The sequence below is a fragment of the Toxorhynchites rutilus genome, chromosome 2 (genome assembly GCF_029784135.1).
Source record: "Toxorhynchites rutilus septentrionalis strain SRP chromosome 2, ASM2978413v1, whole genome shotgun sequence".
Lineage (NCBI taxonomy): Eukaryota > Metazoa > Arthropoda > Insecta > Diptera > Culicidae > Toxorhynchites > Toxorhynchites rutilus.
In genome coordinates this window covers 115,152,096-115,180,083 of record NC_073745.1, presented here as the reverse complement: position 1 = coordinate 115,180,083, position 27,988 = coordinate 115,152,096, and the positions used below count along the sequence as shown (strand labels likewise).

Genomic DNA, 27,988 nt, shown 5'->3' with positions numbered 1-27,988 from the left:
AAAATAAACGATAATCGTCTTTCATAAGCAAAACTGTACAAAGAATTGAATTAATTTTTAAAAATATTGAGGAAAAATAGGGTGCGGCTAAACGAATGTACCACTGTACAGTCTTGGTAATGGTTACCATCGTATCACTAATTATGGAGACGTATGTGCTGTGTCATTAATGAACATCATAACATGAACAGTCAAAATACCGTCGATCTAAAAATGTCATATGACATTTCGGTTTTTTTCCGTCTTATTCATTAGCTGTTCATCGTCCCGTAATTAAACAACAGTGTTCACGGGAAACGCTCACCGCTTGAAACGTTCATTCAACACATTCGCACTTGATTGGGAATAGTTTGTCGGTTGCTTTGATCTAAACAATCCGTCTAAATATCATCCATCGTGTATGGATGTGTGAGTGAGAAGGTGGATGTATGTGTGAAGCTACGCTTGAACCAGAATAAAGAGAGAAGAAAAATGCATACCACTGCAGTTTTAATGTCAAATGACATTAAAACTACAGTCAAAGTAGCCGGAATTAAAGGATGGTTATGAGCACGAATGGTAGAATGGAAATAGCATATTTTCACCGCTCTTCTGGGTACGTTCGACAGAAAGAGAGAATATATAAACGTTCAATTGATTGTCGTATTTGCGGCTGTGCGTTTATTTTAGAGGTGACTGTGGGAACCGAGCAATGCTTTCTTGGTCACATTCGCAATACATATTGAGCTGTGACCCTCGCGCAAGAGCAGTATGCGATGGTAGAGAGAAATGTCAACCGTTTACAACACTGCCACTGTACATCTCAGCTGTTTTGTTCTCGAGATGTTGGCACCAAAAACATGGCCGTCTAGGACGGGGCTGGTAAATTCAATCAAAATATCTTTAAAAAAATAATAAAGCTGCAGTGGGCGTAGTTTTTTTTTCTCTGGGTTTGGATCGATTAATCGTATATTAATCGATTATTCGTTCGCTTCGATTATCGATTGCGCAATATTCATTCGAATAATAATCGATTTCTGTAGGAAGTGTTCGATTAATCGTTTAATCGAACGATTATCGGGGATCACTAGGCACAATAATGATACAAAATCTGAAGGTGAAACGTAAAGCCTGACAATTCGCATTTGGTAATTGAAGGCCTAATCAAAAAGTTTCCTGTATGTTGGAGGGTTCAGCGCACACCAGCTGACCAACGAAATAGGCTTATCGACATTGGTACCTCCAAGTATATGGTCATTCGTAGTACCTTCCTCCAGCATAAACTCCTACACAAGTACACCTGGAGCACACCCAATCAGACAGAACCACAAATTGACCACGTTTTGATTGATTGACGGCACTTCTCAGATATCATCGACGTCAGATCCTATCGGAGCGCAAAGTACGTAGAATAGAAGGTAAGTGATATTACCTGTGTATACACACGGAGCGCGCACACACAGGAGATAGTAATAAACAATCCTTAATTTGTTCGATGTTCGAAAGTTTTTGCAATATTTCTTGTTTTTAAAAGTTCAAAAAATCGTAAAAAGTGACCAAATCGTAGGTCGAGCCGACGATAATCACGATAGTGTACCGCATTTTCACTGCAGGTAAGGTTTGATGTGATTTTTTATCGATTTCATACTGAACAGTGTTTGTTTACTCCAGCAATATGTCGAAGTGCAACGTCCCGCGATGCCGGAGCAGAAAAATTTTGACGAAAGTCGGATAACTTACCACCATTTTCCGACCAACAAATTGTTGAGACGGAAATGGTTAAACTTTTTCGAATACAAAAGCTCGTTCGATACGCGAAACATATTTGTTTGTTCGCTTCATTTTTCGCCGGATTCTTTTGGGGATACTCTTTTAACCTATAATCAGCAAAGAAGACGTCTTCGTACTGGAGGTAAGTGTGTTTTATATAAATTGTGATGAGATAAACTAATCGGAGATCTTCCAAAACGTTCCGTTCCAATGGTTTCACACGAAATTCCAAATTTATACATTCACTTCTTGCGAAAGTGCAAAATATTTATTTGCAATCACTTCGGAAGATGACCCGGGATGGAGGAAATGTTTTTCTCGTTTTCCAGAAACGCCAATTTGGTCCCTTATTGACCCCACTACGGCTGAACACTCCAAACTGAGACCAATGAAAGCGTCGCGATGATTCATGATGGGTGCTTCAATGAAAGACAAAAAAATCAGCAGTGTTCATCTTTCATCATATTATCAAATTGCGGGAACGACACTGCTTCGATATAACCTCTCCACACATTTGTTCATCGTTTTTTGCGTTATTTTTATAATACAGGTGCGATAATTTCACTGTTTTTAATGTTTTTTACAGTAAGTAAACTGTTGTTTCATCTCCTGGAAACATATTTTGAGACAGTTCTTTTGTTACAATTTAAAAAAATTCAAAAATGTTCGAATTTATATGAATTCAATCGATGGTTTATTACAATTTTTTGCGTTTTTTTCTTTGCCTACCACTACTTTAACAAAGCAGGGAGGAGACTACCTTCTATTCTACGTACTTTGATCGGAGCGCAAACGTTGATTCAGATCACTACATGGTGATGGGAAAGATGCACCAAAAACTCGCCGTTGTTAACAACATTCGGTTCCGACGCCCGCCTCGTTTAAATCTCGCGCGGCTGAAGCAGCCTGATGTCGCCGGAAATTACGTGCATTCGCTCGAAGCTGTGTTGTCGGAAGAGGACGAGCTGAACGAAGCCACTCTCGAGGACTGTAGGAGTGCCAGCTCCAACGATAAGCGACGTTAAGGACGCTATCAACTAGCTGAAGAACAATAAATCCGCTGGGAAGGATGGCATCGGAGCGGATCTTATTAAGATGGGCCCGGAGAACTGGCCATCTGTCTGCACCAACTGATTGTGAGAATTTGGGTTGCACAACAACTGCCGGAGGAGTGGAAGGATGAGGTTATCTGCCCGATCTACAGAAAGGGCGACAAGCTGGACTGTGAGAACTATCGTGCAATAACCGCTGCCTAGAATCTACTATCACCAATTGCGATTAGATTTGGGGGAAGTTATCAGGCCGGCTTCGTTGAAGAACGGTCAACGACGGACCAAATGTTTACGTTGCGGCAGGTTCATCTGCTTTGCTGAAGACATGGGTATTGTCGGCGGAATATTTGCGGCGGTAGCTGAAGCGTACACCAGACTAAAACGCGAAGCAGCGAAGATTGGATTAAAGATTATTGCTTCCAAAACAAAGTATATGCTGGCAGGCGGAACTGAGGCCGACCGACGCCGCTTAGGCGGTAGTGTAACCATCGACGGCGATGAGTTCGAGGTTGTTGACGAATTCGTCTACCTTGGCTTACTGGTGACGGCGGAAATTCAGAGACGTATTATAAGCGAAAGTCGTGTCTATTATGGGCTTCACAAGCAATTGCGGTCAACAAACTGAGCCAAAGGACTAAGTGTACACTGTACAAGACGCTTATTAGACCGGCTGTTCTCTAGTGGCATGAAACGTGGACAATGCTCGAGGAGGACCTGCAAGTGATCGGAGTTTTCAAAAGACGAATACTAAGAACGATCTTCGGCGGCGTGCAGGAGAACGGAGTATGGAGACCAGAGGAGTGGCCATTGTTTATTGCCACCTACGAGAGCACTACTCGAATGTGCGGATACAGCGACAAGGAGAACTTACTTCGCTTGCAACGTAGTCTGAGGGGAAAAGCCCTTGAAGCCGTTCGAAGCCGGCTTCTGTACCCGGCAGGATTAACTGGAGTAATTCAAACGTTGCATATGCTATTTGGACGACCGGAGGTAATAATTCATTCGCTGGTGAGCCGGATTCGGAACATGCCTTCGCCGATGGTGGAAAAGCTTGCAACGCTCATCGACTTTGGCATAGCAGTCCAAAACATGTACGCGACGATAAGGGCCTGCGGACTAGAAGAGCAATTGTGTAACGTAGTGTTACTCCAAGAGCTAGTCGATCGGTTGCCGCCAACGATCAATCTCAATTGGGCCTTGCATCGACAAACATTGAGATCCGTCACACTGTCAGACTTCGGGGCATGGCTGGAAAAGCTAGTAGAGGCAGTGTGTGTGGTTACTATACCCTCTAACACACCGACTAGTACAATGAAGGCGGAGAAACGAACCAGGAAAGAGGTCTTGAATGTGCATTTAGAATCTGACTCATCGTTGAAAGTCGTTCGTAAGCCAACGAACAAAGAATGTGTCATCTGTCAGGTAAGCTGCGGTAGTGCAACCGCGTGCAAGAAGTTCCAAAATCTCGATGTTAGTACTCGCTGGGCTGCTCTGAAACAACACAAGCTGTGTCGCATATGTTTGAAGAAGCATTTTGGAGTCTGCATGTATGAGCATGGATGCTCATATATGCATCATGAGCTGTTGCATGACGACTCAAGGTATAAAGCAAGTGATTTTCCGAGGACAATACAATCAGGTGAGCGGGAATCGTCTCAGAACTGCAACACGCACGTCAGCGAGACTGGAAAAATTCTCTTCCGATATGTTCCAGTAACAATACATGGTCGTGGCGTTTCGGTCAAGACGTACGCCTTTCCACACAGAAATTATAAAAAAAGATCACGAATTACTTCAAAGACACTCAACGTAAGTAGATAAAAGAAAAATAATTTAGCTAGATGTACAAATTAAAAACCGAATATTAATTCTAATTTATAAATTTATAGGAAATTTATAACCTTACCGCCACGCTAAAATATAGGTTATCGATTCGGAAAAAACGTTATTGTTGTCCCGCAACACCGTATCTCCTCCGCGAAAATATGCCCCAGAATCAGCGCGAATCGGATTAATCGTGAGCTTCAATTTCACTTTTTGATAACAATCGATTGTTTTGAGATTCTTGATGGTAAATATGCGCGAAACAACATTTGTTACTCACCTGCTGTACCAACGGTGTTGTTTGAAACAAATTGATAAAACATAAATGGAGTATGCTGACCGATGTTGATCTGCATCCACTCTGTTTGGTTGGAACGGAAAAATATCTCATATCCTGCGACACATCTAAAGAAAACGAATATAATATAAGATTGTGAACAAAATATATGTCAATAGATCTACTTGTGCGACAGCGAACGATCACTCCAGAAGATCATTACTTCATTAGTGTAGATCTTCCGCACTCGGATATTACTGACACCTGTCAACGCAGAAGAACTCGCTCCACATAATCGAATGGATACTACCCAAGGTGTCCGCAGGTTTAGATTGATTGTCAAATTTTTCTTGCCATTCGGTACCTGCTTCGGCGCTTCCAGCACAGTCGGAAATTGGATGGATCTTATAGCCGCAAATTCGGTCGCATTAGGGTAAGAGGGTTTCCCGTAATGTGCCCAAAGTAACTTAGGATCGTTCAAACCCGCTTGAAGACCCTCGATAATGTAAGCGATCTTGAGTTTGGAAACATTCTCAGGTAACGTTAGAGTCACTGTCAGATTACTCCTTTTCTCAGCAACTTCAAAAGTGTCGTTCGATATAGACAGTAGTAAACACGAGTAGAACGGTTCCTTGTCGTAGGATACAACGTAGGTAAGATTTCCATCAGCGAATGCTGTATCAGTTGCAGAGGAACCCAAATTCGCTAGTAATCCAAGCGCCGAATAAACTGGTTTAGCAACGAACTGGACATGTCGGGGTGTTGTTTCATTCATTTGAAACCGTGCTAGTAACGTCCTCTGGTCGAACTCAAACGGATGGTAACTAAGAAAACCATTGTCATGTGAAATGGAATCCAACTTCGGAAGTCGACCATCGGATATACCAAACCAATGTTGTAGAACCGTCGAGACCATAATGGCCGCGTATTTCACATTCGATTGAAACTCCCGTGGTGTAGACCAACCCGCAATTGGATCAGCTTCGCTGCAGTTCAATTAGATAGAGTTAGTGATTGAAATTACAGAATCACCTCAGTCGCATCTGACTCACTCGTTTGAGAACTTCATATCGCCTAAATTTGGGAACTTGGCGACCAGTTGTTCCGACAATTGTATCCCACCATTCACAATCTCTTCGGCCCTGGTGCCGTTACCTTTCCGGTGAAACGTAATCACATTGAATGGACACTTCAACGGGGCGTTGTTGCATAGTTCCAATGCTGTCCAGCAAAATGGATGGTGCTGTTCAGCTTTGAATAAACCGGCAGGTCCTCGCAGGGGCAAGTTTCGCTTCAAGTTGAGTAAACGACCGGCCGCATCCAAGCCGAGACGGATGGATTGGATGTAGGTGATATAGTCTAAAAATGGTGAAGATAATTTAGCGATGATTAAAGCGAAGCACTGATTTAGTTACCGGCGACGGTGAAGTTCAACACGTTGTATTCCTTTAGATCAGGTTCATTCCACGTTTCGAATCTCCAATTGGAGACATAAGCTATTCCGTAGCGATCTGGAATATCATGAGCATAGGACGTTTTGAGACGGTCGATTCAAAAATTGTTGCAAAAGGAAGCCTTACGTAGGTAACGCGATGAAATCTGAAGAGTTAGGTCTGCCCAAAAGTACCCGGAACGATCGTTCTTCTCCCTCTCGTGAATTCCGACAGGTAGACCCATGAATTCGAACCCAGGATATAATCCGCACTCGTGCAGCCTATCCAACAATGCATCCAGATGGGAGAAATCGTAGAATATAGACTTGTTGTCGTCGTAATGGCTGTAAATATTGTAAATATACGTTCACAGTGCTCATCGTAAGTCGCTCGAAAGCATTCACCGTCAAGATAATATCCAAATCTCAATAGAAGGACAAATCAGATGGCTTCAAATCTGTGCATATTCAAATTTAAAAAAAATGTTAAAGAGAGGATGCAGAAACTGGGGGTTCGGGGCTTCGAGTTCGATTCCCGTTCGGGTCAGAAATTCTATCGTCACAGATCGTTTTTCTGGCTTGCACTGGTAAAGGGGAACTGTCTAGGGTGTGGTGGGATGAGCATTAGGCATTGCCAGTCCTCAAGAAAAGCCACAAAAACCCGGAAACAGCTCCTCTAAGTGAATTTACGCTGCTATAAGCGTCTTTGCCCAGTCCTGGTGGTACTCGGGACGTAAAGCAGCAGTATCACGATGGTCCTCCTGCGAAAACTCCTGCTAAAACACCAAGCAACGAACGATACACAAGAAGATTTGAACCGGACTAATCAACACAGACCCAGGCGACGAAAACGGACTAACGATTGAAAACTCGGGACGTGGATTTGTCGATCTCTCAATTTCATCGGAAGCACTCGTGTGCTTTCCAAACTATTGAAAAACCGCAAGTTTGACATTGTAGCGCTGCAGGAAGTGTGTTGGAGAGGACCTACAGTACGAACATTTCGCGATGGTCATACCATCTACCAGAGCTGCGGCAACACTCACGAGCTAGGTACAGCTTTCATCGTGTTGGGCAATATGCAGAAGCGAGTGATTGGTTGGTGGCAGGTCTACCCAAGACCCAAGAAAGTGCAGATTGAGGATTAAGGGCCGATTCTTCAACATCAGCATCATTAACGTGCACAACCATCACCTTGCAAGTCCCGATGATGACAAAGACGAATTCTACGCGCAGCTGGGACGCGAATACGAACGCTACCCAAAACATGTCATCAAGATCATCATCGGAGATTTCAATGCCCAGATCGGTAAAAAGTAGGAGTTCAAACCTGTAATTGGTATGTACAGTGCACACCAGTTAACAAATGAAAACGGCCTAAGACTCATCGATTTCGCCACCTCTAAGATTATGGCCGTACGCAGTACCTTCTTCCAACACAAATTCCTCCACCAATACACCTGGAGGGCAACAAATCAAACAGAATTTCAGATCGACCATGTTCTGATAGACGGCCGACATTTCTCGGACATAACTGACGTCAGAACCTATCGAGGCGCTAACATCGACTCAGACCACTACCTAGTGATGGTTAAGATGCGCCCAAAACTCTCCGTTGTGAACAACATTCGGTACCGATGCCCGCGACGGTACACTCTTACGCGACTGAAACAAGCAGATTTCGCCGAAAACTACGCACATTCGCTTGAAGCTGCGCTGTTGGAGCATGATTAAAACAGTCATAAACAGCGTAGCGGAGAACATCCTAGGACAAGTGGAACGAAGACGGTACGAGTGATTCGATGATGAGTGTCCGCAAGTGTTACAGGAGAAGAACGCTGCGCGGGAGCTCATGCTGCGTCAAGCTACCCATCAGAACGTGGAACGATATAGACTAAAGCGGAAACAGCAAACCCAACTCTTCCGGAAAAAGAAGCGCCACCAGGAAGAGTAGAAGTATTAAAGTCGCATATGATTCAATAACACGAAAAGAGCTATGGAGAATCATGAACGGAAACGGCTTCCCCGTGAAGCTGACTAGACTGATTAAGGCTACGATGGATGGAATACAATGCTGTGTGCGAATTTCGGGTGGATTATCTGATCCATTTGAGTCCCGGAGGGGGCTTCGACAAGATGATGGTCTCTCTTGCCTACTGTTCAACATCGCGCTAGAGGGTGTTGTGAGACGAGCGGCGTTTAACTTGCGTGGTACGATTTTCAATAGATCTAGTCAATTCATCTGCTTCGCTGATGACGTAGACATTGTCGGCAGAACATTTGAGACGATAGCTGAACATTACTCTCTATTGTCTCTAAAAATCTCCTGACCTAGTTGGTCCAACCTTCCGGTCCAAGGTGCTCTCGGTGCAAGGAGCAACTTTGCTCTCGGTGCAAGGAGCAACCTTGCTCTCGGACTTCCTCTTCAGCTTCTGCTACACGCAAGGGGGGACCCCGAAAATCGAAAAAATTTAATGTTTGTTCTTCTTGCATTTTTGGGAAGCTTATGCCATCAGAAATGTTGTCCTAGAAGGATTATTCGATATTTGATTTCGTTGGAAAGTTACAGCCAAAAGTATGAAGTCACCTCAAGGGATATAATATTGCTGTACGAAATTTAAAACGCGTTTTTCTCGAATTATTACAACTGGTGGTATCGATATCTCAGGATCTACTCAACCGATTTGGCTGAAATTTCTTATCAGCATGTAAAAATGTAGCCGTTTTTTGATATCTCATTTTTTAGATTTTAAAAAAACCACTATTTAGAAATTTTTCATCAAAAGAACCTCATTTTTAACAAAAATGGCCGCCGTTTCGCCAATTTTTCGAATTTTCAAAAATCCCTATGTAACGCTTTAGATATTGTCCTAAAGTTTCAAAATAACTATTGGAATTTGTTCTACGACACCCCGTTGCTTCAGAACCGATAGCACCAGTCAGGTACCGATTTTCAGACAGCATCTACACATCCAGCTGGACGGTAGCATAGCACCGTCGGGCGGCCGGGACCAGGCTCCCGTTCGATGCTCTCACCTTTCTTCAGAAGGAAAAGGATGTTGTAGTATATCCGGCGGCATCCGGCGGATCCAAAGTGCCTCACGATGTTCAATTTCTTCGCTCTAGGGTGGAGCTGGCAATACGAACAATGCATCGACCGTAGTTGCTTGACTGTTTTCGCCATAACTGCTTCAAAACAACTAACACGGGCGTCGAATCACATTTGTAGAAGGCCTCATAAACGAAGGATTTAGGGAAATTTTATTTCATTGAATCATCTTTGGAAGTTTTTTTTTTCCATTGTGATCCGAAGTCAGTCTATTTTTCCCAAACATACGTTAGAGTAAAAAAAATGTAAGGGGTTGTATCTAGGACACGACCGCATATTTTCGACATAGAACTACGCAATTGTATTGTGCAATCAACTTGTTTACCTCTTCGAATATTATTTTAGAATGCATCGAAATTTTTGTAATAGATTATGATCTTTGTGAACGGTACGGAAGAATTGTCAAACGATCATTGTATTTTACATTTTCCTCTGAAATTATTGCACATCTCATGTTTACGGAGCTCTCGAATCGCGAAAGTTCATTCACCTCTACTATCTGAAATGACGATTTTCCCAGGCTTCTCAGTTTAAAAGTACGGTTTAGGGAAACATATTCCGGTCTGCACAACGACAAGCGAGTACAAAGGAACGATACATCAAAAAATACCCCCGAATTGCATGTATTAGCAAAGCGGATTCCCCCAGGCACATTGATTTTGAAGTCCGTGTTAGGGAAACACAGCCCGGTGGGAACAAAAATACCCCCGACTTGCATGTATATTTGCAAAGCGGATTTCCACAGGTACATTTGAAGTCTGTGTTGGGGAAACCGTAAATCGGGCCAATCAAAACTTGGCAGTTAGGGCGTTTAAATAACGCTTGACATTGTACAGTTATTCAATTGTTCATCCAATGAAAAATAAGATTTTATTAATTGTGATAGACGCGTAGAAATATTTCCTATCAATTGATGAAAACATCTTTCCGATCTATTGAGAAATGTTCGAGTTATAAGCATTCGAAATACGGGTAGGGTTAGCACACAAATCGGCAGAAAAAATGTATGGGAATAAGGAAATTCTTTCAGTTTTCATGAATTTAAACCGTTTATAGATTAGCGAATTTAATGTATAGCATTTCAAACAAATCTTAGAGAATTTCCAATTCGATTGGTATGCATATCATGAGAATTTGTTCACAGTGAAAATAGTTATTAACGTTAACTTTATTTCATGAAAACGTGACCTGTTTTCTAATTTGGCACCCTTCCTGAAAGACGTAGTTCTACGTCAAAAATAATTGAATCGTTTGTTTGAGAAACCCCATAAAGCCGGGTTCAGACGGTGCGAGCAAGCATACGAGTCGGTCTAGTCAGTTACTGCAGTGCAGCTACTCACACCGTGTGAACACATCATGCCAGTTATTGTCATGTGTGATCCGGCGTGCGAGCTACTTCAAAGTTTTTTGAATTTACTCGCACTCGCATGCTTCAAAACGTCAAAAACAGAATTTAGCGTTCGAATCAGGGATGCCAAATGTAAAGAAATGTCTCTATTTTTAAGATATTTGAAAATATGCGAAGATATTTATAGACTTGAAAATTATTGGAAAAACAAATAAAACCCTCATAGTTTCTTAACGAAATCATTGTTATTCTGTTTTGCACGCTGGCGGGGCACGCTTTCTTTTTGAGATAGTTTTCTGGAGAATGTCTAATATAGAATCATTATCAGGCACAATTTTCATTCAAAATTCACTCACAACTTGCGAAAAAAAGTAAGGTTCTAAGAAACAGAATACATATTCGATTTAAAAAAGTACATTTTCATTCATTATTTTAATTTTTGACGCGTGTGAATAAAATTTTAAAAAGTCTTCTAGACTATCATTTAAAGCATCACATACTTCCGGAATTATCTTAGCTATGGATGCTTTCGAGATTCTAAAAAATATCGACAACAATCTGAACAATATTCCAGAAGAAAGGCATATCAATGTCATTTATATTATCACTCTTGCAGGTACAGCATCCTTCATGAGTGTATCTTGGCGTTGTATTTGTGGAGCAATTAAATTCAACAGTTTTTCCACTTGTTCAGGTGTTATTCTCAACACTGCTCTGTAATCTCTATAAAATTGTGTAATGATACATTCAACTGAAAACCTAAGATGAAAACTACCAATAAAGAAGTCGATTTCGGACCAATCATTTGACAAATTCGGACCTGATTGCTGTTTCTGACTATTTGATGGACATTTGAAAAATCGCCTGGCATCCCAGGTAAACCCGTGCCGTAGTATCTAGTTTCTCGCCAGCAGCTCACACTATGTGAACGGACAAGGCGAGTCAACCAATTGTCAAGCGAGTCCACCGGGTCAGTAGCTGCTCATTGTCAAGTCAGCTACTAGCAACGTATAAATGGGCCTTAAGTCCACATGACGTTCTTGCGAGAAAACAACTAAAAACTGTTTTTCTCACTGTTTTTGACCTGGTCCTCCAATTTGATGGTATGAGGTTCGATTATTAGACTCAAAACATATTATTTAGGGGTGCCTACTTTATCAATATGACAGGTTAAGCACAAAATATAAGTTGGTGGACTTGGGAGTTTCTAAAAAAAAAAAGTCACAGGAGGGTTGTGTCCGAGACACGACCGCATAGTTGACGTAGGATTCCGTTAGGCTGAATGACGTAATGAATTACATCGTTAAACTCTTTGATAATTATTTGGTGGCCTCCTGGGAAGATCTGTTTTGTTTGGTTGTTGGGTATTGTTTGTTCACTGCACCATGATGCCTCCTGTGTTATTGATGGATGAAATAAAGAGAAAAAAAGACGGGTGGGTAATGTCGGGGACATAACCGGAGTGACGTAGGACTATACAAAGGGGACAGTATTTGCTAAATATATATTTTAAATATATTGTTTTATTTTCTTCTCCTACGTGAATACCTACCTATCTACCTGAAAAAATGGATTACTTTACTGTTTACTTTTTATGAACATGTTGGGGGTTCTGAAAAGAACCTTTGGTGTTGTGTTTTTGCGTTTTTTTTTACAAAATTGATTCTTGATTTTTTTATGAAGGCTTTGTACTTATTAAATGTACAACGCCGAGCATCTTTCGGCGTATGAACATATCGTACAATCAAAATGATGGCTGTGATAGGGAATGCATAGGTGGTCATCAGCTCATTCACTATCATATATTTCACTATTGAGCACATTACCGTACCTTAAACTGTGGTTTCAGAGACGAATGAATTGTAAGATTTGTAGTCTCCGCAAACAAAGTAAATAAAAATGAAAAAGAACAGATTTTGGAGACGAACTCTACGATCTGTCGAGAAATAAACGAGCTATAAGCGTTCTGAAAAACCAACAGTAAATACAGGGACGGGTGACCTTCGGATTAAAGTCCTTTAAAATAAGAACAGAGCAGCAGGAAATACATAGCTCATCATGTTGCTCCTTAGTTATTTTTCTATACAATGCAGATGTAACGTCAGTCAATTTTCAACATCAGTTATCAACCAAAGAAAGCAGTTCTTGCTACCGAGAAAATTCGTTAATGCCATCCTGCATACAATGTGAAGCCACTTTTAATTCGGAAACCATGCATGGGTTTGTGAAAACTGAATGATCAATTTAAAAGACCCCAACCACCAATAAGTTCAAGAACAAGCATAACCAAAATAAATCAGTTTATATTATATGTCATATTATGTCACTTTAGAATGCATTGGTATTGTGAAAAACTTTTAATAACTCTTCTTTGAAAGGTTTAATGGCCCTGAAAAGCGCCGTGTTTTACGGTGGCTGGTTTTGCCACCAAAGCAGTCTGTATAAACAAACTTTTTCCTTCTTCTACCTGCTGCCGTTTTGCGATTGCGTTTGCCACTCGCTGAAACTAGTTGTTGCCACCGAACCGAATGTGCTCTGTTCTGTAGGCTGGTTTTCTTATTGTCGTGAGCAGCTTCGCAAGCCAACTCGAGCACTCCGACGGCCGAAATTCTATAACCGCTATTAGGTATACTGGTGCTCCGGCATCAATCCGTTGATGCGATGTTATGTGAAACGATGCCATACAACCACACTGATTTACGGCTTGAAAGAAAATGAGATATTTTTTGGGGTCCGCGCGTTTTGTACTCTAGTGGTACACACTCACAGGATAGAGACCAATCGGCAGACTCAGCCAAAGGGGTGAGTCCAACGAGACGAACGAATGAGCGTTAAAAGGCAGCGATGGCAAAAAAATACATTCATTACGATTTGTTCGCTCGTTGGATTCACATGCAGGCTAAAAAGGGTCCTTTTCAGGATCACAAAAATCTTCAATCTAAAGAGTTTATTGTTTTGTTATCACTCGATATTCTCATCTTTTTCGGCTAAACCTTCCTGTTTAGCGATTGCGTTTGCCACTTCTTCCCATCCAGCTTGTGGCATATTGTACAGTAAATTACATTCAATGGCACGTCGCATTACCACCATTCAGTGTCGGATTGGAGGTAATTTTAACCTGTAATTGAACATTTGCGATGACAGTGGTACAGTGTCGACTTTCAATGTGGGGTCATAATTTGGACCCCGAACTCTATGTTTACAAAAATGTCCAACTAAATATGTCGCATTACATGTCCGTCCAATTAGCAAAATGTCGAACTAATTGTAAATTACTGTACTTTCAATCTAGAAACAATTTGAGAATTAGTGAAAATTGAATAATCAGGAAAGTCCCCAACTATCAATAAGCTCAGAACAACTGCCAAATTCACATACTCATCAGATCTTGGCAAAGAAATTATGAAAAAATCAATTTGTGTTTTATTGACGTAGGACTACGTCTAACCGGAAGATATAGGGGGTGAAATGGAAATCTAGGCACTGAACAAATAGGAAAAAATGCAAGATTTGGAACGCTTATAACTCGAGCATTTCTCAATAGATCGCAAAGGTTTTTACATCAATTGATAGGAAATATATCTACGCATCTATCATAATGAATAAAATTTCATTTTTCTTTAGATAAATAATTGAATAATTGTCAAATATCAAGCATTGTCAAAATGCACTATGTGCCCATTTTTGATTGGTCCATTTTGTGCTCCTCATATCGTACCGACCAAAACGGGCAACCAGAGCAGCAGCGAAATAGAATGAAGCACGATTGGAAAGGAAAAAGAAAAAATGAACGAAACATTGGTCGCAGTCTCACACATGGGTAATTCTCGAGCCAGCCAGTCAGCTTAAAAATCCCCGCTCCGCTGCCGTAACGATCATTCTTAGTGTGGACACCGACTGGACAACATCGTTGCTGGACGGGCTGGACGGCGAGGGATCGAGTGCCTTTCTCAAGGCAAGAGAGCGGAGGTGGTAGCGCTGAAGTAGAGTAGAGTAGAGTTTTCAAAGGGCCTTTCTCAAGGCTAGAGACGAATGAACTGCAAAAGTTTAAAGTCTCTATAATACAATACCTTCCTTCCTTCCGTAACGATCATTCTCATTCAAACCGTACACCACATCGGTTCGCATCACAACACATCAACAAACCAATCCAAGCAGCCATGTCTGGACATGGTAAAGGAGGAAAAGTGAAGGGAAAGGCAAAATCCCGCTCGAACCGTGTTGATCTGGAGTTCCCCGCAAGGGTAGCTAGGCCGAGCGCGTTAGTACCAGTGCACCAGTCCACCTAGCCGGCGTTATATAGTTTCGGCCGTCGAAGTGATCGAGTTAGCTGGCAAAGCTGCTCGCGACGATAAGAAAACCCGCATTCGGAGCAGAACACATTCGGTTCGGTGGACATCATGACAACAGGCAGTTGCAGCGAATGGCGAGTGGCAAACGCAATCGCAAAACGGCATCTGGTAGCAGAAGAAAAAAGTTTGTTCTTTATACAAACTGCTTTGGTGGTAAATCCAGAACAAGGCGGCATCGAGGGCGTTCGAAATGGTTTTTTTTTCAAAAGCACGAGTACTAAGTTTTCTAAATTGGAACCATTCCATAAAACAAGGCGCATTTCAGGGCCATTAAACCTTCCAAAAAAGAGTTTAGGAAATACAGTTCAATGCTTTCTAAAACATCATCCAAAATAATAATAAAACACAAATTGATTTTTTCATAATTTGTTTGCCAGGATATGATGAGTATGTGAATTTGGCAGTTGTTCTGAGCTTATTGATTTTCACCAATTCTTAAATTGCGAGTATAAAACACGCGGACCCCAAAAAAATATCTTATTTTCTTTCAAACCGTAAACCCGTGTGATTGTACGGCAATTGTAGGGTGACTAGGCCGAACGGATTGGTGCCGGAGCACCAGTATACCTAACAGCGATTATAGAGTTTCGGCCGTCGGAGTGCTCGAGTTGGCTTGCAAAGCTGCTCATGACAATCAGAAAACACGCATCAAGAACAGAGCAGCTTCGGTTCGGCAAGGCAACAATTAGTTTCAGTGAGTGGCAAAGTCGCATTAAATGTAATTTACTGAACAATATGTCACATGCTGGATGGGAAGAAATTTTCCAACTGTGAAAGCTGTGGCGAGTGGCAAACGCAATAGCTAAACAGGAAGGTTTAACCGAACAAGATGGGAATATCGAGTGATAACAAAAACACAACACCAAAGGTTCTTTTGAGAACCATCAACATATTCATAAAGAGTAAACAGTAAACTAATCCATTTTTCAGGTAGATAGGTAGGTATTCACGTAGGAGAAGGAAATAAAACAATATATTTAAAATATATATTTAACAAAAGCTGTCCCCTTTGTATAGTCCTACGTCACTCCGGTTATGTCCCCGACATTACCCACCCGTCTTTTATTATTTTTAATATTATTTTAGAATGCATTGAACTGTATTTCGTAAACTCTTTTTTGAAAGGTTTAATGGCCCTGATAAGCGCCGTGTTTTATGGAATGGTTCCAATTTAGAAAACTTTGTACTCGTGGTTTTGAAAAAAAACCATTTCGAACGCCCTCGATGCCGCCTTGTTCTGGATTTGCTACCAAAGCAGTTTGTATAAAGAACAAACTTTTTTCTTCTGCTACCAGCTGCCGTTTTGCGATTGCGTTTGCCACTCGCCACTCGCTGCAACTGCCTGTTGTCTTGATGTGCACCGAACCGAATGTGTTCTGTTCCGAATGCGGGTTTTCTTATCGTCGCGAGCAGCTTTGCCAGCTAACTCGATCACTTCGACGGCCGAAACTATATAACGCCGGCTAGGTGGACTGGTGCACTGCTGCACTAACGCGCTCGGCCTAGCTACCCTTGCGGGGAACTCCAGATCAACACGGTTCGAGCGGGATTTTGCCTTTCCCTTCACTTTTCCTCCTTTGCCATAACCAACCATGGCTGCTTGTGTTGGTTTGTTGATGTGATGTGATGTGATGCGAAACGATGTGATGTACGGTTTGGATGAGAATGAGCGTTACCGCAGCGGAGCGGGGATTTTTAAGCTGACTGGCTGGCTCGAGAATTACGCATGTGTGAGACTGCAACCAATGTTTCTTCATTTTTTTGACGTGGGACTACGTCTAACCGGAATATATGGGGGGTAAAATGAAAACCTAAACACAGAACAAGCAGGAAAAAATGAAAGATTCTGAATGCTTATAACTCGAACATTTCTTACTGGATCGGAAAGATGTTTGCATCAATTGATAGGGAATATTTCTACGCGTCTATTGCAATTAATAAAATGATATTTTTCATTAGATAAAAAATTGAATAACTGTAAAATGTTAAGCGTTATCTAAACGCCCTAACTGCCTCGTTTCCATTGGCCCGATTTACGGTTTCCCCAACACAGACACTAAGCAGCCTTGGGTAAATCGACATTGCAAATACATGAAAGTAGGGGGGCTTTTGTTTTCACTGAAATGTGTTTCCAAACACAGACTTCAAAACCAAGCCGCTTTGAAGAAATTGGCATTGCAAACATATGAAAGTAGGGGGAGTTTTTGTTCCCACCGAAATGTGTTCCCTAACAGAGATTTCAAAACCAAAGTGCCTGAATGAAATCGGCAGTGCAAATTCATGCAAGTCGGGGGCATTTTTGTTCCGACTGAAATGCGTTTCTCTAACGCAGACTTCAGAATCCAGGTGTCTGGGAAAATTGGCATTACAAATTCATGCAGGTCGTGGGTATTTTTGTTCTGACTGAAATGTGTTTACCTAACACAGACTTCAAATACAAGGATTCTGGGGAAATCGGCTTTGCAAATAAATGCAAACTGCGAGTACTTTTGTACTCGCTTGCCTATGTACAGACTAGAATATGTTTCCCTAACACGGTCTTCTAAACTTAGGAACCTGGAAAAATCGAGCAGACACTAGAAGTGAAAGAACTTTCAGGTTTGAAGCAAATTCGCGGTTGGAGAAGTACGTACACTTGAGAGATGCAAAATTCAAAGGGAAATTTAAAATAAAATAATCGTTTGATTATTCTTCCGTTCACATATTTTGTCCTAGGCATCATACCAGACGTAAAAGGGCTGTCATTTAATTTACTTGTAACGAAGAACGTAATCTATCACAATGCATGAATTGACCTTACATGTTCAATCTTTTTATTACAGAGCAAATATATTCAATTCAGTTGAATTCGGAAATTGTTTTATTCAATCAAGAATTTAATTAATACAAACAAGTGATTGCTAAGCTAAGGTGTCCCACGTCAACCTTGCGGTTATATCATAGATATAACCCACAAATTTTTTTCCTTTCCAATCGTGCCTCGTTGTATTTCGCTGCTGCTCTGGTTGCCCGTTTTGGTCGGTACGATTTGAGGAGCACAAAATGGACCAATCAAAAATGGGCACAAAGTGCATTTGGACAATGCTTGATATTTCACAATTATTCAATTATTTATCTCAAGAAAAATGAAATGTTATTCGTTATGATAGATGCGTAGATATATTTCCTATCAATTGATGCAAAAATCTTTGCGATCTATTGAGAAATGCTCGAGTTATAGGCGTTCCAAATCTTGCATTTTTTCCTACTTGTTCAGTGCCTAGATTTTCATTTCACCCCCTATATCTTCCGGTTAGACGTAGTCCTACGTCAAAAACTCACCAATGTAATATAAGATAATTACCAATACCAAACAAAATTATCAATTTTTCTCATCAGTAAAAACATGTTTCTTTAATATAGAGAAAACATATTCAAATGGAAAAGGTAATTTTCTTTTATAATTTTTACTGTCCGCGTGTTTATTCAACCCAATGCGAATTTAAATTGGACTAACAACACCTATTACTATATGTAGAGCAATCTCTTTTTCTAATATTTCTTCACCTTTCCAATTTTTCTCACCGTATAAACTTTCCTTTGGTGGAAATGAACACAACAAAACACACAGCTTAAACCAAACGACCCGTTCTCGAGCGGGAACACACCTTGATTATTATCATTCACCTTACTTGCAATATAAAAATGCCCCCAACTTTTATATATTTGCAATGCCGATTTCCTCCGGGAACCTTGGTTTTGATGTTAGGGAATACATTTCCTTGGAACCTTGGTTTTGATGTTACCTTGGTTTTGATGTTAGGGAATACATTTCGGTAGGAACAAAAGTTCCTACCGAAATGTATTCATGTATTTGCAATGTTGATTTCCCCCAGGCAGATTGGTTTTGATGTCTCTGTTAGGGAATACATTTCAGAAGAAACAAAAGTTCCCCCTACTTTCATGTATTTGCAATGTCGATTTCCCCCAGGCAGCTTGATTTGATGTCTCTGTTAGGGAACACATTTCGGTGGTAGCAAAAGCTCCTCCTACTTTTATGTATTCGCCATGCCGAATTCCCCCAGGCAGCTTGGTTTTGATGTCTCTGTTAGGGACCCGCCGCATGTGTCGTCAACTTCGACCAATTAGAAGTGGGTATTTCCGTTAGGATAGGGGTTGAGATTTTTCAATTGTTCGATAGTTAGTTTCATGACATATATTATTTTCTTCAATATAAAAAATTGTTATGGAGTGCCGAAATTCATTGACGCAACAATTTCATCAATCCATCATGAAATGACTGAGTAATAAGCATTTGAAATTGGACAATTTTCACAATGTGCTCGATTTTCAATTTTCAATTTGTACCCCAATATGTTCCCGAAAGACGTAATCCTACGTCAAAACGAGAAATCAGTGGTGTATTTAAAGGTTTAGAAGTGATTCAATTCAATTTTATGTACTTTAAATGTTCATAATGTTTATACCAAGTAAGAATGGGGCTGTTTATAAGATATGCTCTACATTGAAAGAGGAAGGAGAAGGAAGGGAGGGGGCGTTGGATGAGTATGTGCCGATTCAATTGTGCACAGTTACCAAGCGTCAAAGTGGAGCATTTAAGCATTTGAAGCTCTTTCGGAAATCAAGGCTGATCCCTACAATTTGGATTATGATTTGACGAAAACCCCGAATACTGACCGCGTTACTGCCTTAAAACCTTAAGCAATGAACAGTAGCTTAAGGTTTTAAGGCAGAATTCGGGCTCATACAACCTGGTGCTAATGAAACGCGATGGAAATGTCTTGATTGACGATGAAATCTGAGTCCACAAATTGTACCCAGTTCCGTCCAATAGAGAAGTGTTGGACGATAATGTAGCAGAAGTTGAAGATGTGCCAACAGAACAATGGTTAGATGAAAAATTGCTGAAACGGCTGACCAAAACCCTGACTGTGCTATATTTGTTCTCATTAACGATTAACGATCAAAACAGAACCACGCAGAATCGATGTGTGCGATGGGATATTATCAAGAGGCCATTTTGATCGTTAATATTTATTCGCCGGCTAAACGAAGTGGTGTGATGAACAAAGAAAGGATAACAGGTCTATGGAAGGATGCTAAATTGGTTCAAATCCTATCTCAAAGAACGAATGCTTCGCGTTACCATCGGTGATAGCAACTCCAACGTTTTTTTACAGCTTCCGGTATTCCTCAAGGAAGCCACCTCGGACCTCTGATCTTCCTAATCTACTTCAACGACATTTGCTTGGCATTAGAAGGACCTCGTGTTTCATTTGTGGATGATATGAAAATATATTGTCGTATCAGTTCTGTAGCCGACTGCCAGTTTCTTCAACGACAACTGGATATTGTAGCCGAATGGTGTGCCACGAACTGTATGATTATAAATTAATCAAAATGGTCCACGATAACCTTCACTAGGAAGAAAGAACCGATACCGTTCGAATACGTACTCTCTGGTGTCCCCATTCCATGAGTTATGGAGGTCAAAGATCTTGTAGCGATACTGGATTCGAGACTGTCGTACAAAAAACATGTATCGTATGTTGTAGATAAAGCGTCTATAAACTTGGGATTGATTATACGAGTTTCAAAAATCTTCACGGACGTATATTGTCTCAAGTCTCTGTATTGCGCTCTAGCTCGGCCTATTCTGGAATACTGCAGTATCGTCTGGAATCCGCACTATCAAACTGGCATCACGAAAAACGAGTCCGTTCAGAGAAATTTCATTCGGTACGCACTTCGCCTGCTTCCGTAGCGTAATCCTCATCAGCTTCCCAGTTACGAAAACCGATGCTTGTTGATCCAAATTGTTGATTGGAAAGCAAAATATCGAAATTACAAAAATCTATGAATATTGGCTATGAATTTGTTACCGTGTTGACCGGATGTGCAAAATTTTTCACATTTGCAGAATATGCCTGAAAGCACTTTTCAGAAATCTTCCAGGATATCCATTCAATGAGAACTAAATACAACTTCAAGCAAATGATTGCTAAGCAAACGATAGTTCTGCGTTAAACTTACGATTGAATCATAGAGATGACTCACCCCTTTTTACCAAATCGTTCATTTGGAAGACTCGATCGCAATAGCTTCGTGAAGCCGCTAATATTGGGTTGGGGAAAAAGAAATGTTAATATATGGCAACACTTGACCATATCTTGTGTTGTACTTATCGCATCGGGTCATACTATACGGCTATTTAAAGACGACAATCTGTACTACAAGTCGTTTTGACAGTGTTGTGATTGTTCTTTTCAGTCTCAAGTTATAGCGCGTCAAAGATGGAGTCCACCAAGCAAGAAATTCGCCATATTTTACGTTTTTACTACCTGCGAGGTAAAACTGCAAGGAAGGCGGCCGAAAAAAATTCGTGTAGTTTATGGACCCGATACTGTAACGATTCGCACAGCACAGCGTTGGTTTGATCGATTTCGTTCTGATGTCGAAGATACACCCCGTACTGGTAGGCAAATCGTCGTGGAAACCGATAAATCGATCCAAGTAGACCGGCATGTGAGCACTCGCTCGATTGGCCAGGAACTGGGTATAGACCATAAAACCGTTTGGAACCATTTGCAGAAGATCGAATTCCAAAAAAAAGCTGGATGTATGGGTGCCACACGAGTTGACGCAAAAAAATCTTTTAGACCGAATCAACGCCTGCGATGCACTGCTGAAACGTAACGAACTCGACCCATTTTTGAAGAAGATGGTGACTGGTGATGAAAAGTGGATCACGTACGACAACCTAAAGCGAAAAAAGTCGTGATCGACTTTCTGCAGCGAGAATTTGATTGCGTTTTTGCAGCGAGAATTTGATTGCTGAGCCTAAGAGTTATCTAAGGAATATTGCAGCAATCGTTGCATGTTTTCAGCATGTGGCGCTAGGGAGAGACGACTTCGGTTCTCTGACAACAAATTGTACAACCAGATATTCGAAATCACGGAACGTCCAAATCTGTACAGATTGTCTGATAGAATTTATATGGAAAACTGCTGTATATCGAGCTTTGAACCCTTCGGAGTATGTGGATGTGCCGTATCTACGAAAAATCCGATATTTAAACACAGTTTTGAGCACTAATTGTTCAGTAATGATAAAGTTTCTATGTTCTCAATCCTTGGAAGCTTTCCTTTATCCATTGAGTCTCAAAAATAGAACGATCCCATCAGCGTTGCTCGTCACCAAAATGTATTTCCATGCAAATACCCATTGCTTATTTTTTCTTCAAAGTTTCGTTCCAATGGGGTTTGATTTTGGTTACTGCTATAAAAACGGTAGAACGAACAAAACTACTCACGAAAATTGCAGCAACTCAAGCAGCCAGTGAATTCGAACGTATTTAAGTCCTTGGTTGGGCAAAGATGCAATAATTTCCAGATTCAACAGACTGTCGTTAGACAGCAGGAATTCAGCGGCCTTCTCACGGGGAGCTGGCGGACAAAGCCCAGTGCTAGTCCAAAACCGCGGCAAACTTTTCTCCTTCAGAAATACTTGCTCGTAATCTATAACAACGCGATGAACCTCTGATCGCTGCACCATTATAACAATAAACAATAACACCAATGAAACAGCCATAGCGAAGAGTAATTTCTACAAAGTTTATTGCAGTTAATTGTCGTTGTTTTTGCTTCTCGTTAGTGTTTCCACAGCTTGACTAGATAATTAGTCTCTCAAAATAATACATCGTACCACGGGTTAGTCTACGGAAATATTACACTGGGACTGGGTGCGCTTCACATTTGTATTCAGCCGGTGATCTACCACTGTAACCACGGCGGTTGGTTTATTTGATTCGGTGACATAAACGTAAGATTCACTGGCAAATTAATCAATGCGTATGTCCGCTTCATCTTCAGCAAAGTTTTCCGTATAACCAAACCATTCTTGCCCAACATAAAGGCGGCCGGAATGGAAGTATCACGATCGGTCTTGTCGTGGATCATTTCAATGTAATAATCATAGTCTTCCATGTAACTGTCCATTTCAGTGATGATGACCGCACGAGCTCCCGCATTTTCAACGTTTATCGCCTTGGTCAAAAATGAACAATCACTGTAATGTAGATAAGATAATTATAGAGATCATCAGTGTCAGAATGTTTTGTTATCATCTTACCCTCTCTCGATGAGTGCGATGTTGCCTTTCAGCTCATTTTCATTCTCGAAACCCGGTTCACAAGCGTCTGATGGTATCGCCGGCACCAGTTTCCCTTCTTTGACAACGAAGGAAGGCCCAAACGAGCCACCAAAATCCTTTGCCGGTCGAATCCTGTACGTGTATTCCAACGCTGGAGGATCGATTATCTCAAAGAACACGTCACCGGCGATGATGTCTTGAATACGTACACCATCGTTCATGTGAAGATTATTTGCTGTTGACATAAAATGCAGTTAGACCCTCTCTGACATCGTTTGATTATTCCGAACGGCTATACAAACCAACACTCGTAACAATTATCGCTGCACTCAAAAGCAAAAGCAATGCGTTGAAAACTGCAGTTTTAAGAGGAACCATCACAGAAAGTATCATTGGCTTGTATCATCACTATCAGAACCTAACGGATTGATATGCATAGCTACTGCGACCCTAGCGGTTGTAACGACGTGTGGCAAAGTTAGCAATGGTTATCGAGTATTTTGGGATTAAATTTTACACTTTCGTACAGATAACTGCATACACCAATGCGGATCAAAACACAAGCACGATTCACAGATGATGAATCCACTACACGGCTTAAGGTGGCCGTACACTGTTTTCCCGGAGGTCAAATATTTGTTATTTTTTTGACAGATAAGGTTTGATTTGATATTTGTACAAACACTATTTTGTTTGCCACTCTTCAATTTTCAACAGTAGTAAACAATATCAAACACCGAACATAGAAAAAATCAGCTGGGTGACGTCTTTAGAGAACCCCTATTGAACTGACAGGAGCCAACATATTGGGTATCCCACTGACATTTTCCCTTTGTTTTCATATGAATTGGGTATCCCACTGACAGTTCTGCTTGAGATTTTGCTAACGATCCTAGCATCAGTCATAGCACCCGGCTGGGATTCACGGCTTACAGAGGCAAGGCTAGCTACTCCGGATCAGTCATTTTTTAGTGACGTCATCTGAGTCGTTGAAGTAAACAATGTGTTCTTATTTTTTATTTTTCGTGCTTTGTAAGTTTGTGCGTTGATCATATAGTTGATTATATTTATATATGTTGGCTCCTGTCAGTTCAATAGGGGTTCAATAAAGACGTCACCCGGGTGGTGAATCCACTACATCTGTCAAACAGATGAGTTGAAATATTTCCCAGGAGAATATTTCAAGTGAAAGCATCGAAATCTGAAATAGCGAAACAAAAGGGCGTAACTCGATACCATCGTCACTTTTGCTTATTTGAATTTTTTCACATGATTTTGTTTTCAAATTTTGACGTAGGACAACGTCTAACCGAAAGATATAAGGGATGAAATGAAAATCAAAAAACTAAACAAATAAGAAAAAATTCAAGGTTTCGACCACTTATAACTAGAGTATTGCTTAATAGATCGAAAAGATGTTTGCATCGATTGATAGAAAATATTTTTACACATCCATCACGATGATGTGTATTCTATTTTTCATAAGAAAAACAATTGAATAATTGTGAAATGTCAAGCATTATCCAAACGCGCTCGTTTTGATTGGTCCACTTTGTGCTCCTCAAATGGTTCGGACCAAAAGGAGGAACCAGAGTAACCGAAATTTGGATACGAGAAAAGAATTAAATTATAGGCAACTCCCCTCGTGACTAGATTCACCCCAGTCGAATGGAATAAATTTGGCTGATACTTTTCGAAAACATCATTTATTTTCTAGCCGCGAAGCAGAGCTCATATGCTAAAGCAGCGGTACTCCACCTTTTTATAGGGACCATAAACATGTGTTAGTCATGGTATCGCGAGCCGTAAAAAATAAATAAAAAAGTGCGATGTTCAAAACATGAACGCATTGTTAACATAGAACTACGAAATTGATGCCGGCGAGAACAAAAATTGAAGAAATTTAATAATAGATGGATTTGAGCCAAGGGACATGTATTTTCATGTATTTTTTTTCATTGTTCAGAAATCTGTTATTTTAACTTCAAATGGTGGCCCTGTAAAGGGCCGTTTGTTATATGTACACATAACCGTCGAATAGGTTGTAACGAACAAAAAACAAAATTAGCTTTTCTGCCAGAAGCTCCGCTGTCGAAAATGATTAATGAATATCAGTGTGAACACTGTGTGCAGTAACAATACACCGTTGGTATTGCTGATATAATAATTTTCGGAAATAATGGGCCTTATTCCCGCGTACATTTCATGGAAAAAACGAAATGAACGGTACGTCATTTAACTGTGTTTTACGAGTTAGTGAAGCGTCAAAGATAACAATGGGGTTTCAGGCAGAATGAACCCCTTTCGAATAGAAACTACGAATGAAAATTAACTTCTCCGTATCAAATTAGTGTTCAATGTGAAAGAAAAACTTTTTTTCATGTGGTAAAAGAAACTCTTATAAAAATTGTATCTAAAGATAATTTTATATTATAATGACCATCATACTAACCCACCCAACCATATACATCACCCTTCCCAGCAAACATTAAATCGCATAACAAGCGTATATATAACATCATATGTCCTAAATTTTGGTTGGCATATAATGCGCCTAACTGGCATATGCATGCAAAAGTGGAGGCCATATACATACATGGCAAATGCTTACCGAATTAGTTTGGATGAATATGCAACTTTAATCGGCTATAATAGCGATTATGTTGAAATTGAATTGCGATCTAATATGAATATATTCATGAATTGTCAACGCACCTAATACGACTTTTACCATACTCATATACGATTTATCAAAGATATAGAAAAAAAAACAAATGGCGCAAAATATTATCGTAAAATGTTTATTATAGCCTCACGAATCGCCATTTTTATATATGCGTATTTATATTTGTAGAAATAATAATTATTTAATTTACTTGTGTCGTGAGTGGAATATAAATGTTTAAAATGGCACAGATTAATGTTTAGTGAAAACTGATCCGATGTGGGTTCGAACTCCGGTCGTCTGGATTATCATCCACCAGCTATCTCGCGCGGCTATCTGAAATTTAATTCAACAGCGGCTAAAACTCATACATATGATTCGATATGATATAACTTAATACATTCTATGCCGTAGGATCAGTCATTCCTGGTTGCCGATTTTATTATTTAAGAAAAGGATCTTTGATTTCCCTATTATAGAAACCAAATATATAATATCATTGAACTGGAATGAATGAATATCAATGAAACTATCTCAATTTTAAATTATTTTCATTACAATTTTCACTATATAATTTGTTTTCTCAATAATATCCAACTAAATTCTGATTACTATTATAATGAATATAATAAATCAATCTGGCAATCTTGCAAAGCGATGCGATGCAATGTGCCAAATTCGATGTGGTATATATCTAAGATTGGCGTTCAATGGCGTAGTTCACTTCGTTTTGCTGCATGTTTCATTAGAAGGGATGTTTGCCGTTGTTACTTTCATCGAACATCAGCAATTTCGAGTGCTGATATTCAGAAGTCCATTTTTGTAAATCATTTGTCATTATTGAAGCATTTCATTGACATTTCAATATGATGTAATATGTTCTTTATTAGGATCTAAAATGATTTACTGTTTCATGATTTTCTTCAGCATGCAACACGATTTACTGCAGTACTGAATCGATTTAAATTATACGCTTATACGACACACAAACTGCATCAGCGTAATATACGAATATGATGCGGACTAAATATATTTTATGACAATGTACATCATAAAAGTGATGTTTGTTATACCGAATTGCGACTTAAAATCATAAAATCGAGTTTTTGCATTTTATGCGATTTCAAATATACACGACACATACTTTGATTGATATTATATGCGATTATGATTTATTCTGATTTTTGTAAGACTTTTTTTTTTATCCAAAATATATATTTTTATTAAGGCTCATATGGCGTCAACCTGACGGGGCCGGGAGTTCAATATTTCGACAATGTTTGCCTTATAACTATGTTAGTAATATGTAACCGATTACTCGCGGTTGGCTCGAGGTTAGTATTACAAGTGTTTTCGTAATTGTGATGTTGCTGTCTTCAATGATCTGTACCTGTGCCCGACACGGGATACTTCCTATTGGGATGCAGCTGACCATTAATCAGCAACGCCCCCCTAGTCTGTACCCCATATCTAGCGTGGTGCGTCTTCTCGAGGAATCCAGGATAGAATGGTCACTAGCCGGCGCAATCATCAGCTCGTGTAGAGTTTTCATGAGCGGTACAACCTTTGGCTTTTGTTGAATCATCAGTGGACTGCACAACCTTTGGCCCGTGTATCTGTAAAGAGTGTGTGTATGTATTGCCGCGACTAAGTAAAAGTTTATAGATCGGATAGGAGGGATACGAAACAGGGACACAACGAAGGAAACATCATTAAACGTTGACATCGGCGTTTCTGAGGAACAGGTATAGATGAAGCAGAAGATCAGGATCACGGCTACCTAAGATATCCCGGACGGGGATATCCGATTTTTGTAAAACTTAGCACGTGCAAAATTATACGATTTAATGTTTGCTGGGTTATTCCTAAACATTGACCGAATGTCCAATTTGTTTGATAGAAAAAATTATTGCACACAATATTGTGTTGTATTCATCATTCACGAGAACCAAGTGAAAGAAAGAATGCATACTACATGATTTGCATTTGCATTCGCTCGCAAAACATGCCTCTTTTATTCGTGAAATT

At 40.3% G+C, this 27,988-nt stretch overlaps 2 protein-coding genes across 3 annotated transcripts in view; both read right to left on the bottom strand.

Annotated features, from left to right (window-relative positions):
• LOC129768579 (alpha-L-iduronidase) overlaps window positions 1–22,734 on the bottom strand; it is a 31,803-nt gene extending 9,069 nt beyond the window's left edge. Inside the window, exons 1-6 of one of the 2 annotated variants that reach the window (XM_055770326.1) lie at window positions 22,457–22,734; window positions 6,483–6,679; window positions 6,318–6,413; window positions 5,955–6,261; window positions 5,088–5,888; window positions 4,906–5,030 (exon numbers count right to left, since the gene is read on the bottom strand). In XM_055770326.1, coding sequence (XP_055626301.1) covers window positions 4,906–5,030; window positions 5,088–5,888; window positions 5,955–6,261; window positions 6,318–6,413; window positions 6,483–6,679; window positions 22,457–22,734 — 1,804 coding nt within the window. The remainder of the gene's footprint in view (window positions 1–4,905; window positions 5,031–5,087; window positions 5,889–5,954; window positions 6,262–6,317; window positions 6,414–6,482; window positions 6,680–22,456) is intronic. The other variant, XM_055770327.1, reaches the window with a different exon arrangement.
• A 9-nt stretch (window positions 22,735–22,743) lies between these two features.
• On the bottom strand, window positions 22,744–24,246 carry LOC129768580 (PRADC1-like protein). The gene is made up of 4 exons (XM_055770328.1): window positions 23,823–24,246; window positions 23,598–23,745; window positions 23,275–23,530; window positions 22,744–23,211 (listed from the first exon to the last, which is right to left on the bottom strand). Exons 2-4 carry the CDS (start codon window positions 23,686–23,688, stop codon window positions 22,917–22,919), a joined length of 642 nt encoding a protein of 213 aa, XP_055626303.1. The 5' UTR covers window positions 23,689–23,745; window positions 23,823–24,246; the 3' UTR covers window positions 22,744–22,916.
• Between the last annotated feature and the right edge of the window lie 3,742 nt (window positions 24,247–27,988).